The 14,782-nt window shown below is 37.5% G+C and overlaps 1 protein-coding gene across 1 annotated transcript in view; it reads left to right on the plus strand.

The window, feature by feature from the left end:
* Positions 1 to 14,782, plus strand: part of LOC114660786 (vesicular glutamate transporter 1) — a 159,332-nt gene that overhangs the window by 132,969 nt on the left and 11,581 nt on the right. Inside the window, exons 8-11 of the mRNA XM_028813682.2 lie at positions 9,385 to 9,534; positions 9,676 to 9,808; positions 11,814 to 11,924; positions 13,923 to 14,050. Of these exons, the coding sequence (XP_028669515.1) occupies positions 9,385 to 9,534; positions 9,676 to 9,808; positions 11,814 to 11,924; positions 13,923 to 14,050 (522 nt within the window). The remainder of the gene's footprint in view (positions 1 to 9,384; positions 9,535 to 9,675; positions 9,809 to 11,813; positions 11,925 to 13,922; positions 14,051 to 14,782) is intronic.

Genomic DNA, 14,782 nt, shown 5'->3' on the forward strand with positions numbered 1-14,782 from the left:
ACAGGTTATGTCACTTATGTTCACAGAGTTAATCATTAATGAGAATAGGACCCAAAATATTGTGTTATATGATCCAGTGTCTTAACCATTAGGCCACACCATCTTCCAACTGGGAGGTCAGTATACTGGAACTCTCCTACTTATAGTTAATTTGTTGATTGTATTGCAATTTTTAAAATAGCGTAGTATTTCACTGTCTCAGCTAGTGAAAAGTCAAACAAATTAACACCTTTTACTGTCTCAGCTAAAAATCCATATTACTAACCGAGAATACACCGGATATGGACGCAGGGACACAGCGATGGGACCATGAGACATACTGCGCAGGCGCGCGTCTCAAACCGAGAATACACCGGATATGGACACAGGGACACGGCGATGGGACCATGAGACGTACTGCGTAGGCACGTGTCTCATAAACCGCAAGCGAAGTCATATCCACCACGAACGAAGGAGTCACGGCCCAAGAACGAAAGAGCTCAACTAACGTGAATGAGAAATGAAGCAACAACGCGCCCATAGCTACCACTAATGACACAACCACGCAAAAAAGAGGATTCTGCACTGCACCCCAGAGTCAAACGTGAGAGGCTACTGAGGCCCCACAGGTCCACAAAGATAGTACGAAAGGCGCAGGCGTCACCGCCATATTGTGAGTGGCACTACTGCGGAGTGAAGGCACAGGCATCACTGCCATATTGTGAGTGGCACTACTGCGGAGTGAAGTTAGGAAGTTAGGAATAATGTGCTGCTTGGGATTGTACAAATCGCTGAACGCTTTACACCAAATTCAAACACAATACAACTCAATGATACAAACACGAGCCTGCCTGGATAAGATCAATGAACGCAGGCGCCTACAACGCGCGTCTGACACTGCGGAAGCAAAGCAGGCACGGGTTCAAAACGAACGACCTCAACTGACGAATATACAAACACGAGCCCGCCTGGATAAAAGCAATGAACGCAGGCGTCTACAATGTGCGTCTGAAATGCCGCGGGCAAAGCGGGCACGGCTCTAAAACGAACAAGCTCGACTAATGTATTTCAGGATACCCAACGCCGGGGGTAGGTGAGCGAAGCGAGCAGGGGGCGGAGCCCCCTTGTAGAATTATTATAAAGAGTTTAATAATAGTTAGAGTGACTTAAATAAAAACAAATGCATTTATAAATCAGAGGTTTGCCTTAATGTTATAGCTGTTTTACTAACTAGTAACTTACTTTTAATTCTCAAGCAGCCAATAATGATATCTCAAAGTAATACAATATCAGCCATATATATTACTCCAATTAAGTAATTTTATAGCTTAATGTATAGTACTTTTTTAAGCAACAGGTTCACATACAGTGTAAAAACAACTTAGAATATTTAAGTACTTTAACAATTCTATCTGAAATGCATTAGATAAATAACAAAAACTGTCTTAACAATCAACCTTTGCTAAACTATATAAACTAATGCGTCTGCCCCACAGTTATACTCACATAAATACACAAGTTGCAGGCCTGGACATCAGTTGTGATCGGTGTGGCCCAAAATATAGCACAACAGGCTTACTCCCTCAGATGAGCAAATATACAGTAAAATAAAAAGTTACCTCTTTAAAGGTGAAAAGTAAATTCTGTCTGAGATGACGCTCTTCAGGTTGTGCTCACTCAAATGTATAGTTATTCCACTAACAGCGTCTTTTACATATGATCTGAAGAACAAAGCATACTTAATTCCCAGACTGCAGCAACCAGTAAAACATGTGAGCATTCTAATGTAGACACACTAACAGAATGGTATATGTGACAGTGCTTTATTCTAAAAGTTCCCAAGTACTGTAACATAATCAATGATATGTCAATTTATCTTATATATTGCCCAATTTTTTCAAACTCGGTATAACTCTTTCCCTGTATTTTCTTTTTAAAACTTTTCTCTGCTCACACCAATTCCTCACACCAGTTGTTTTTTTTTATTTTCAGATGATCCTCATCACAACATCTCTGGCACACTTGTCAACACACACCCGCCATTTTTTTCTCCTCGACACACACGCATCCATCTGTCATCATCAGCTCACCTAATACGTCTCTCTCTTTTTTCTTTTTCTTTCCAACTGTTTCTTCAAACCGAGTGCAGGACTCCCACATCAGTTGTTGGGTTTCTTGGTTTATTTTCACCCAGTTTCATTCGTCCTTGTATTAGTTTTCATGGTTGCTGTGATTGTGTGTATCACATTGCTATTGATGCTACATGGCTGTTAGTTATGTAATATTCATTTATGTCAGTGAACCAATATAAGAGGCTCAGTCATTGGTGTACTTTGTTTTAAAGAAATGCAGATGTACATTTCAATATTTCAAACTGCATTTTGTTATGAAGTTTGTCCAATTCATTGCAATGTACATGTGTTTCAGTATGGAATGCATGGATTTAAATATGCATGTAGTTTTTGCACACAATGTACAGTATGTGTTTCAGTGCACAGTGTATTCACATCATTATTATATAAACATTAAAAAATGTATATCCTAAACTGGCACTCCGTCATCCTCATTTAGTTAATGTATATACATTGAAAGCTTTAGTAAAATTTTAGTGGATGTACAGAATCTGTCTAATGTCTTCAAAAAGTCTGGGTTTGATCATTCATTTATTTAAAGTATTGTCTGAATATTATAGCAATAAAAATGATAGACTATGCAAAAAAAAAAACTAAAACTGGTACTTCTCTTGTGAGAAAAATTTTAGTTGGATTCCAGTTTTGTTTCTGATTTCAGCATAATCCCTTTAACTTCACCATCAATCTCTTGTCTAATTGTGCTTTGACCTTAGCTATAACTGACCCCTCTCCTAAACAACCCCCTAAATTTCTGCTACCAAATAAAAATTACATCATATTATATGTTAATATCCAGGTAGTTACTGTATATAACAAAGAATAACTAAAGAACTGAAAAAAACAAATGAACAAAAGTTTTTTCTTAATAGAACAATTCCTGTCACTCAAAAAAAGTGTGGCATTATTTCACAACATATCAAGCTGTTTCATAAATGTATGGCATTATTTTGTAATAATTATTACGGAATTTCACAAAAGTATTGAATTATATTGCATTATTTCACAAAGATACTGCCTGCGGCTGCCAGTGACACTGTGCACACTATGCTTTATTCATCAAGTGACACTTACTGAGTGAGAGATTGTGCAGACACATTGCTTTAAATTAAGTTACACGAATTGAACAAAAGTTAGATACACATTTCATTTAAATCATTTTAGTGCATAAGTTTCAACATAGGCAGTGTGCTAGCATGTCTGCATCACAGTAGCAGGGTCTGCATGTTCTCATTGTGTATTAGTGAATTGACCATGTGATGGTGTGGGTCACTCCATGCTACTAGGTCCCAGCTGGAGTCTTCAGAACCCATCACCGGCGATAACGTTTCCGAGGGATAAGGTGAGCAACCACACAAAGCATGGGGAAGGTGTAACAGTACTCAGTACTTTTATTAAGTGCAGTGCAAAATTCAATAAATAATCCAATAAAAAGTGAGCTGTGGAGGTTAAAATGAAAAATAAATAAATCCATTAAAAATGAGGTTATAAACCATCTGGCAGAAAACTGTTCTTTTCTAAAAGACAGATGTATCTTTCTTAAAACTGACATCTCCTCTGCAGCAGAGGAGTTGCCCTGCCGACAGACACAGCCAACTTTCCACGGATCCGGATCCCTGCTGTTCCATGGCCACAGTAAGGCTCCCTATCCAAATCCAGACTAGGGTCCCCAAAGGCCATGGCTCTCACATTAGGGCTCTCAGTCCAAGCCTCATTGACCCCCCCACTGCCTTTCCAGTCTTCTTACGGCACCTCCCACCTTGTGTACATACATTTCTGTTCGTTTTTGCAAACTGTTCCAGTGCTACTGTTCCTGTGTGGTTTCCCTTTCTTTCTTAGATTCACATCCATGATGCAGGGTTTATCAAATACATTGAAATTAACCGCTTATCGTTTACAAATTTAAGGTACCTGACTGTAATCAACCTGTAACAATATAATGGTTCACAGAATGGCCAAGCTATTCCAAACACCATAGCTGCTTTAGCATTGTTACTCTCCGTGCACCACTCAGAGTATTTTAACTCATTGTATCTGAGTGTGGAATCACAGCTCTACAGCAGCTATTTGGAAAACTCTACGGCAGGTTGTGTCAAGAGTGCAGTGGATTATCAGGATACAGCTTCCAGCCCTGGAGGACATTTATAGCATACACTGCCTCAGGGAAACCACCAGCATGTGCATGGATTCCACTCAGATGTACATGGATTCCACTCAGTCATGCACACAGTCTATTTGAACTTCTCCCATCCGGCAAACACTGCAGGGCCTTTCTTGCATGGACATCAAAGCCCAGAAACAGTTTCATCCCAAGAGCTATAAACACACTCACTCAGTCCATCAAGTGCTCCCGGTAGAACTGTTTGTAATTATAACTATAATTTCCTCACTGTAAACTTGCACAACTGTAATATTGCACATACTGAGCCACTTCATGAACCATCTGCACTATCTGCACTATATGTACATGTATATTGTACTTGTGCTTTCATATTGTATATTTTTTATTGTTTTTTATCATATTATTATTATACAGTATTATTTTATCATATAATAGGAAAATAATAAGAGGCTTTGCATGTTTAATCTCATTGTACCATACAATGACAATAAAGGAATTCAATTCAATTCATTTCAATAAAAGAGAGCACATATTTACAGATGATTCCAAGTGAATTTAGATTTCCAAGGACTATCCTCTTGGAGCTGTGAGATGTTACAATACTAGAATATATACAGGTACTTGACATAATTTTTAAGATGAAATGCATAAAGTATGTATATTACATTATACAGATAAACTGATAATTTAAATAATGTATACTGTTGATGATTAAACATGTGGGGACACGGTGGCACTGCAATAGCGATGAGCTGGTGCCCTGTCTAGGGATTGTTCCTGCCTCACGCTGTATGTGTAATACATACTTTAATGCATTTCATCATGAAAATGATATTAAGTATACATGTTACTATTCCAAAATATTCAGAGACCTGTAATATCATGAATTTAATGTATTCTGTGTGGCGATCAGTCCCTGCGTGCTCCTGTTTACGAAAGAGAAAGCCCGTTTAAGAAGCATGTAGTGATTCACACACATAGAACACATAGAATACGAAGCATTTAATGTGCTACTTTAGTTAGGATGGGATTTGAGAAACTTGTAAATTAAACATCAATTTTAAGATGAAGTTTATGACATTCTACTTTAATTACAAAATAAACTACGAGATTAAAGTGGAAATTTTGAGATTAAACTAGACATTTTGACCTTTTTTCCTTCACTGTGTCCCTGTTTTTTTTTTATTTTCTCTGTATATTGATTTGCATATTCAAAGGGTGTAATTCTGGGAGGAGTCAGGGTGGGACAGCAGGTGCATGCACATGTGTTACATTTCACAGGGACAGGGATTTATAAAGTGGAAGTGCATGGAAGTTGGCTTACATATGGTTTTGTACATCTGAATTTCTTTTTGTGTATGCACATTTCATCTTTTGCCCATACGCTATATTTTAGTGTGAATTCTATGCACGGCATTATACATGAGGCTGGTCACTCCCACTCCTTATACATGCTCAGCAGTGTTGCCAGTTAGGCAGTTTTCATGCCAAATTGGGCTTCTTTTAAATATTGTTGGGGAAAAATTTAGATGGCAGCGGGCTGAGGTTTTTGGGCTAGTTTTGCTAGCTATGTGCGGGTTTTTGGCCAATGTTTCAACCTCATCAATGGCATCATATCGATGTCATTATTGTATGACGCTGTGTGAAAACAAATGTACGGACTACTATTCTTTCAAAGATATGTTTGATTGATTGTACTCTAGTTATTGGTTACATCAAACACTGACAAAACTTTCAAATGTTTCTCATTTTATCAATACATCATCAGGGGTAAGTGATCGAAATACGAGCAGCAGTACTGTGCAGAGGGGAAAAAGAAGCGGAATTTAAGGACTGGATCCAGAGAATTCCAGCAGACACTACAAAAGCTTTCTGCAAGTATTGCCAATGTGAAATTCGCATTGCACAACTGGAAAACACCGTCGCAACACAGCTCCTCATTCTAATGCTCAAAGTTTTTTTGATGTTGGATGTCACCTTGCGAAGCTGGTCATTGTTGACAGCTCAGTTAAGGTTGCTGAACTACGGTTAGCTGTACACATCGCTTGCTACTCTAGCATATTAACCATAGACCATCTGGGTGAATTAATTCGTAACATATCTGGAAAAGACCTGGCTATTCATTGTACGAAATGTACTGCCCTGATCAAGCATGTTCTTAGTCCATCAATGCATGAAGAATTATTGGAGGATGTTAGAAAATCACCATACTCACTTACCATCGACAAAAGGACCAATGTAACAACAGAGAAGCAACTGAGTGTTGTTGTGTACTTTTATAGTTCTACTTTGCAGAAGATTGTCACATCTTTTCTAGGTTTGATTTCTTTGGAGTCGGGAACAGCTGATGCTGTTTTCAAGGCACTGGAACTGCGAACTGCATCAAACTTGCCACCGACAGTTGCAACACAATGAGTGGCTGTCAGAATTCTGTGATAACAAAGATCCGTGAGCTTAGCCCTAATGTAGTGCATATGAAATGCATATGTCATTCCATTCAGCTTGTCTCATTACATATCTTCAAAGTGATGTCTTGTAATGTTGAGTTCATGGTATCTGAAACATACCATTGGTTCAGTCATAGTACTGCACATCAAGTATACAAAAATTCATTCTTGCATAAATGTCAGAGACAGTTCATTGAAGATACTGAAACTGTCTGACACAAGATGGTTGTGTATTTCGCCTTGTGTCAAGAGCATGCTGTATCAATATGAAGAATTGAAGCTTCATTTTCAGCTGGGAAAAGATGAAGAGAGTAACTTCACAGCAGACTTGTTGTTCCAAATGTTCAGTGCACCAAAAAACAAGTTGTATCTTGTGTTTCTGTGGCATATTCTAAGCGAACTTTCCAGATTAAACCATCGATTTCGGCATGACAGGGCCAGTCCAGTGAAACTGCTTGATGAACTGATTAATCTCTATTGACGCATTTTGGAGCTGCTATCATTAAGACAGGGACAGCGTTGCTCACTTTCAACATCAACAATGAAGCCAATCACCTTCCTGTTAGCGCAGTTAATTTTGGCATTGAATTCCATGTTCTGTTAGCCAATATGAACTTGGAAAGGTCGCCAGTAGAGGAAGAAATTAAGCGGTGATGCCACTCCTACCTCATGGAATTACTGAAGGAGATTCAGCAAAGACTTCCAAACAAACATTAAGCAGTTGGAAAGAAAGAAAAAAACAACCTTGTCTCAGCTCTCATTTTTGCCATTATATCATGGCAAATGCAACCTGGGAACACTTGAGCAACAGTGGAACAAACTTAGCTTTGTTTCCTGGCCTAACATGGATGATTTGGATGTTGAGCAATTCTGGATAAATGTCATCAATCATATGGACTCAGATGGAGATGGTAACTTTAATTTCTGTGAAATAGGCCAGTTTGCCCTGTCACTCCTATCTCTTCCATTTAGCAACACTGCTGTGGATAGAACATTTACTGAGATGAATCTTACGAAAATGAAACTCCAAAATAGAAAGCAGCAAAAACTGTTTGAAGTAATTCTGAACATTCATTTCCAGACATAATTTCTGTTGCAATGGCTTTGTGCCATCAGCATCATTGCTGTCATGCTTTACATCTGACATCTACGCTTCATCTATGGAAGACAATGACAGTGATGACCTTGATGCTTTAAATTTCTCCTAGTTGATAATATTGTAAAACATATATCCTTTTCTATTATGCCACTGAAGTATTTCTTGTTAGCAGCGAACATTGTCATACAACCAGACACAAAATGATGTGTTGCACCTTGAATACCATGAATAATTCATTTCATTGTTTTTCTGTTTGTTCTGCATATGCTACGTTTCTTTATTTATGCCTTCCTTTTAGCGTGGTTCTTATTTTCTGCCATTTGCATTAGCTTTGACACAGTTCATGTATGTCACTATGCTGTACTGAATGTCATGTTGTGTCACTAGCTGTGACTGATAATTATAGTTAAGGAAACAAGTTTATGCAGTTTGCATGTAGAATATGGAATGTTTTTGCAATAATCTTCAAATACAAAAATGATGAGTTTTGTTTATATTTCGGTTATATTGTTCAGTTTGTCAAGTTATATTGGGCTCATTTTGGTACTTTTGGACTACTTTTTGGCCTAAGCTTGGTGAGAAAATGCAGACCCTCTGGCAACCCTAATGCTTAGCCGGAGTGGCCCATTTCAATTGCTCCAAGTGTCCGCAACACACTCCTCTCCAGGGACACGCCTTCTCTCTCGAACCCACTCATTCCTGCATCTGCCTTCTTCTCTTTCTTTAATGTTCGTGCATGCATGTCTAATCCCTTGCACTCCCCATTTATTTGGTATGAAGTGGTTGCTGGATCCAGGCAAACTAAACAGATACTATATTTCTATGTTACTGGATTATAAAGATGTTTATTCCCACCATTCAAAAAAAATATATTTAATTGTTTTGAAAAATTACAGTGTAATATCCTTTATTATTAAAATCTTATAAGGCCCTGAGGTTTTCCTAGTCTTCAGTTCATTTTGTGACTGAACCACTCGCACATGCCAGCAAGGCAACGCATGAATGGCTGACCGCTTCACACCAACCCGGATTCGAGACGTCTTTTTGGCAGATCGCTTGCATCTGCTCCACTCCCCAGTGCAAGCGCATCCAATTATTTGTTTATTTAAAATGGCCACATTTTCTGAGCCGCAGACCAGCTATACCACAGGTTAGTATCAGTGAGTGTGAGTAACTTTGGATGATACCTGTTTTAATACTGAATATTAGAAATGTGTCAGAAATACTTCACAATTAGAAAAATGTATGCAATCCCATGATTGCCGCTCCGGCAATACTATATACTATATTTCTATGTTACTGGATTATAAAAATGTCTATTCCCACCATTCAAAAATATATAAATTTCATTATTTTGAAATAAAAGTACTGTGTAATATCCTTTATTATTAAAATCCAATAAGGCCCAGAGGTGTAGGTAGTCTTCAGTGCATTTTGTCACTGAAGTGCCTCCAAATCTTCTAAATCTTGCTTTTAACTCTGCCTAGAGTATTTCATTAATCTCTTCTTTGGTAAATATTTGAATGAAAAATCTTTTGTTTCTTTCTTTCTTTCTTTCTTTCTTTCTTTCTTTCTTTCTTTCTTTCTTTCTTTCTTTCTTTCTTTCAGAAATTCAAAACCCCTTGGCGCAAGTTCTTTACATCAATGCCAGTCTATGCAATCATCGTTGCCAATTTTTGCAGAAGCTGGACTTTCTACCTCCTGCTTATTAGCCAGCCCGCCTACTTTGAGGAAGTCTTTGGATTTGAAATCAGCAAGGTGCTTTTCTCATAACTAGTCCATTTTCCTCTGTGCTTTCAGCAAAGTATCTAAACTTGTTCCAGTACCCTATGCTTTGTTAATTTTGTCACTTGGTTTTCATTCTTTGGTCAACTGTCTGTATTTTGCCTTCTTTGATAGGTTGGCTTGCTTTCTGCATTGCCTCATCTTGTCATGACAATTATTGTTCCAATCGGGGGACAGATTGCAGACTTTCTTCGGAGCCGACAACTTATGTCCACCACAAATGTCCGTAAGATGATGAATTGTGGGGGTAAGTAAGCCAGATCCCATAAACTGCTCCTTTGTTAAGGACAACAAAAGTGTCCATCTCAATTAGCCTCACAGTTTTGGTTTTCTTTAGAATGTCTTTTTATTCATTCACAATGCTCAAAATACACACATAAGCAGCTTAACCATGCAACCAAAAACCATAAAGTGATCTTCTTTGAAAAAACATTTTATCTGTTAGTGATGATGTGTAACTGCAACTCAATTACTGAAACAACAGAAGAACAGCCTTTTCCTTCACTCCATTACAATTTTATATAGGATCTGCTGTCATTAACAGAGAACCTTGCTCTAGAGACCATTAGTCAAACACTATAATATCGATACAGAACAATAAGGATGATAAACCAATAGGTTTGGTGAACAATATGAAATATTGTATGGAATTCAGCAGTGATCAATCATAAATGTTATCTTGTGCTGGTGGGTATTTGAAAGCACCTTTTATTCATGCTTACTATGAAAGGATCTGTATATAATCAAAATTGCTACCTAATAATTATAATGAGAAAGAAGGTGAGTTGTATTGAGTTTGTATTTGTATTGGCTTCTTCCAGGTGTTTTAGATTCCTTTCACAGTCTAAAGGCTTTCTATCATGTACATGTGGTGCATCACAGTAGACTGATGTCCTTTCCAGTGCAGGATTTTTAACTTCATTCCTGTTTCTTCAGGGAATGGTTGGGGATCCCCACAAGTGAGAAATATTGTTATTATTAGTAGTAATAACATAGTGGCATAATGGTTAGGGCTGCTATCTAAAATTTACAGCATCTGGGGTTCAAATCTCACACCCATTCTTTGGCTGTGTAGAGTTTGTACATTGTCTCCATTTATTTTTCTCTAGGTACTTGGGGGTCTTCTGCCTCATTCTCAAAGTCATTTGTGTAAAATTAATTGGAATTTCCCAACTTCCCTGCATTAGGCTGGAACCGTGTCCAGGATTGGTTCCTGCTTTGAACTTGATGAAAGAAAATTAGACTTTGACCCCCACACAACCTTTAATCAGATTGAAACATTTTAAAATGTTATGTTGTTATTATAATAATAACAATATCTGCAATAAAGCAATATCTCCAGTACAATGACACTGGTAATTATCGGAATTCTGCTAAACTTATATTCATGAAAATTAAACTTTGGAGTGAAACATCTATCCTCTCTACATTATAGCAATCATTTAAAACATCTTGCTGTTTCACCAGAACAACTTATTACAAGATTTAAATATAAGGTACAATTTCCTCATTTTCATATGACTTAAAATATTCCAACTAAGCTGCATGGCAATAATATTCTTTTCAAACCCCGTCTCTAGGGTAAATTTATTTAAAGTTACACCTCTTTATTAGCTGCCAGGAAGTCTCCCCTTTTAATGTCCACGTTTGCACTTCATACATTTATTCCATAATAAAATGAAAAACATAAAATTAAGCTGTTTCTTAAGACCCAGACTGAAATTTTATCCTAGTATGCTACCAAATCACTAATTATAAATATTTTTAATTTGTCTTGCCTAAAATATAAATGCATGTTTTCTGTAAATTTAATTTGTTTATAACTGAAATAATTTATCATACATTTTAGAGAAACTTATAACATTTATTGAACCATCTTCACTGTCTATGTTAATGAGTATCCTCTCCTATTTGATGCGAGGTCCACAAGAAACATGATGGACCCAATTCAGAATCACACTGGAGAACAACACAGATCTGATATGTACAGTACATTAAAATACACATCTGAGCTAAGCTTTAAGAAAGATAGCACCAAACAATTATTTAGTTAGAAAAAGACATAAAGTATTAGTATATGGGTTCTAGGGGCCAAACTAACTGTAAATATGTCCCAGTTAGATTTCTTTCATTGGTTTACATCTTTATGCACAGTTAGGATAGGCTAAGATAGAGACTATAATCAAAATATGATCTTCTCTTCTTCTCTTTCTTCTTTGTACTTTGCTTGAAATGATGGTTCTGCTTTGTAGGTTTTGGAATGGAAGCCACTCTTTTGCTTGTAGTTGGATTTTCTCACACCAAGGGTGTTGCCATCTCATTCTTAGTCCTTGCTGTTGGTTTCAGTGGATTTGCAATATCAGGTAATATTGAAAATTTTGTGGTTGTGTGTTGAGGCCTGTGTTTATACGCAACATGTTCGTGTAGACAATGTATAGTACTTTCTACTGGTGCTTACTAATTTACATTAGTAAAACGTTCATTTAAATCCACCTGACATTCTGGCTGTTTTATTTTCCTGGTATTAGAATAGATTCATTTTACCCTCTTAAGGTTGGGGTGTTTTGAAATCACTGTGTAATTTCCTTTTTCTTTGGGGTGACCCTATTGGGCTGGGCAAACCCAAGGAATTTCTAGGATTTTCCTGAACCACTTCAAAACTTCTCCTGAAAAAAGAGAGCAGAACATATTTTAAGGCATCTGGAGTTCTCAGTCCAATTCCCAGTAGTTTCCATTGTGCTCAGGAAGATGGAAAGGACACACTTTCCTGACAATCTCTGACCCTAAGATGAATCCCAAGACAAAGTATTTGTTTCTGTGGAAGCTTCTCTTATGGAACTTGACTATAGGGCAGTGTGGTTGCAAAGCCAGGAACCAGTTTGTTACTGAGGAACTGGACATCTAATTCTGGGCCATTCACTTTACTAATGCATGACATGCACCATGCTTCCACCACTGCTTATTCACAGTTGCATCCTTGCAGCTGAGGTTTGCAACTAAGGTACATCACAGTATGAACTCCATTTACTCAACACTTTGGGGCTACACTTCACGGTCCCATCTCAAGCACATCTGGGAACAGTAGAAAGGGGTGGAAAAATACCACAACAAAGACAAAGCCGAATATACAGTTGGTCTTTAAAGAAGTCATCTGCCTCATTAATTCTATTTAATTTGTGAATTTCCCCTTGAGATTAATAAAGTATCTATCTATCTATCTATCTATCTATCTATCTATCTATCTATCTATCTATCTATCTATCTATCTATCTATCTATAGGGGGTGTTATGAAAACCATGGTGGTCTTTTTATGTTCATTAAATTATTTGGAATGTGATTAAGATTAAACATAGTAGAGTAGATAGTCAAAGGGATTAGATTGAAGCACAACTGATAAAATGGCAAAGGTCAGAACCAGCATTATCATTTAAATTATGTACCTATAACAAAACACTATGCAAAAGTCATATTTAAAAAACATTACAAAATTCGTATTCTAACTTGTTTGATTTGCACCTTACTTGCTCTAGAGAGTATCATTGTTCATCTTTGTTTGAGAAGATCTTATTCACACTTGGATATCTAAGGCATTCGTGCCACCAACTTAAATAGGCAAAGAGTGATGACACAGTGTGTCCCATGGACTCTCCCATGGGCAACTCCAATTAGCAGAGAGACCAATTTTCATTGAGTATCCAGAGCCAATTATGGGTATACAGGTGAGTCCGACGATACCTTGCTGGTACTTCTCAAATTTCTGCAAAAGTTCCAGCTCATTCCCTGGCAGAAAGGTTTGGTTCTGCATTCCAAAACGCAGTTTACTTTGACAAAATCTAGTATACCTAGATCTTTCACAACTTGTCTATTATCCAGTTGACACTTCCCCCAATGTTCACACCTTGCTTTGTAGGTGGTGAGTGCTTTGTAGGTGGTGAGCCTACAATGTGGGCCCATACAGATTGTTAAAGATGAATCTGAACACTCTACATGCAGCTGCTCTTAGTCCCTTGGTAATCACCTGCAAACACCACCTCTATGGCCGCCTTCAGGAATGGGTACTGGTATCAGTATTCCAGGCAGGATTCTCATACATTTATTTAGGCCTACCATGAGAGACACATTTTTGGGCTGTTGTTTGTCATACCTGTCCTTTAGACCAGTTTGCCATGGGCAAACCTATTTGGAGCTCTAAGGAAAATTTAGGTTCCCAAGTCCTTCTAGCATGCCAAGGTCCCAATTTTGAAGGATTTCACTCATTTCAAATAAGATAAATGGGTGTAAATTGCTTCTTAGAAGACCAAACTCATTACAGACACGTAGGAATATATTATGAAGTTTCTGAGTTTCTCTGCACTTACAGGTTTCAATGTGAATCACCTGGACATTGCTCCTCGTTATGCCAGCATCCTGATGGGCATTTCTAATGGTGTGGGTACACTCTCTGGCATGGTATGTCCACTCATAGTGGGTGCAATGACTAAACACAAGGTAAGTCACTATAGTTTATTGCTTAAGCTGCATTCCGGGTATATATTTTACCCAAATGTGATTTACATTTTAGAATGGACTTGCCTAAATCTACAGCAGTGCTAAATCTACAATTCATAGTTATCTGCATTGTCGTCCAAATTTAATTACATCTTACCTTTAGCACTATGGTCCTATGTGTAGTTACAGTGGTATGAATTTCCACTCAGACTTATCATCTCAGAAGACTCTACATTGCGATGCAAACCCCCTCACATACATTTGACAGATTCCTGATCTTAGGTTCACAGCTTTCCATACTTGTTAGTGTCCATTCTCATGGCTAGTCTTATACAATAGATCCATAACACCTGAGAATAGTCAACAATACAAAACAAACTTATCCAACCATGAGTATAATCTGGAATGTTTTCCAAACTGACATGCAAGTGATCTGCATTGAAATCTGGACTCATAAACTAAAGCAAGAAAAATCTACTTTAAAGTTCAAACATAGATTCCCTTGTCAGTAGCCTGCCTTATAGTTCAATCTGGCACATACTGTATTTAAGGAAAATTAATTTTAAACTTGAAAAAATGAGTAGACGTCTTCGTATTTGCTTGCTCTGCTCAAATATTGAGGGCTGACCAAAGAAGAAAGCATACACATATGATTGCATATGATGTCCTAAAGACTTGTGGTATCGACACTAAAACTATGTATGTATCCCAGACAACCTACTATGATTCTTT

This window comes from Erpetoichthys calabaricus, chromosome 11 (genome assembly GCF_900747795.2).
Source record: "Erpetoichthys calabaricus chromosome 11, fErpCal1.3, whole genome shotgun sequence".
In the NCBI taxonomy this organism is placed as follows: domain Eukaryota; kingdom Metazoa; phylum Chordata; class Cladistia; order Polypteriformes; family Polypteridae; genus Erpetoichthys; species Erpetoichthys calabaricus.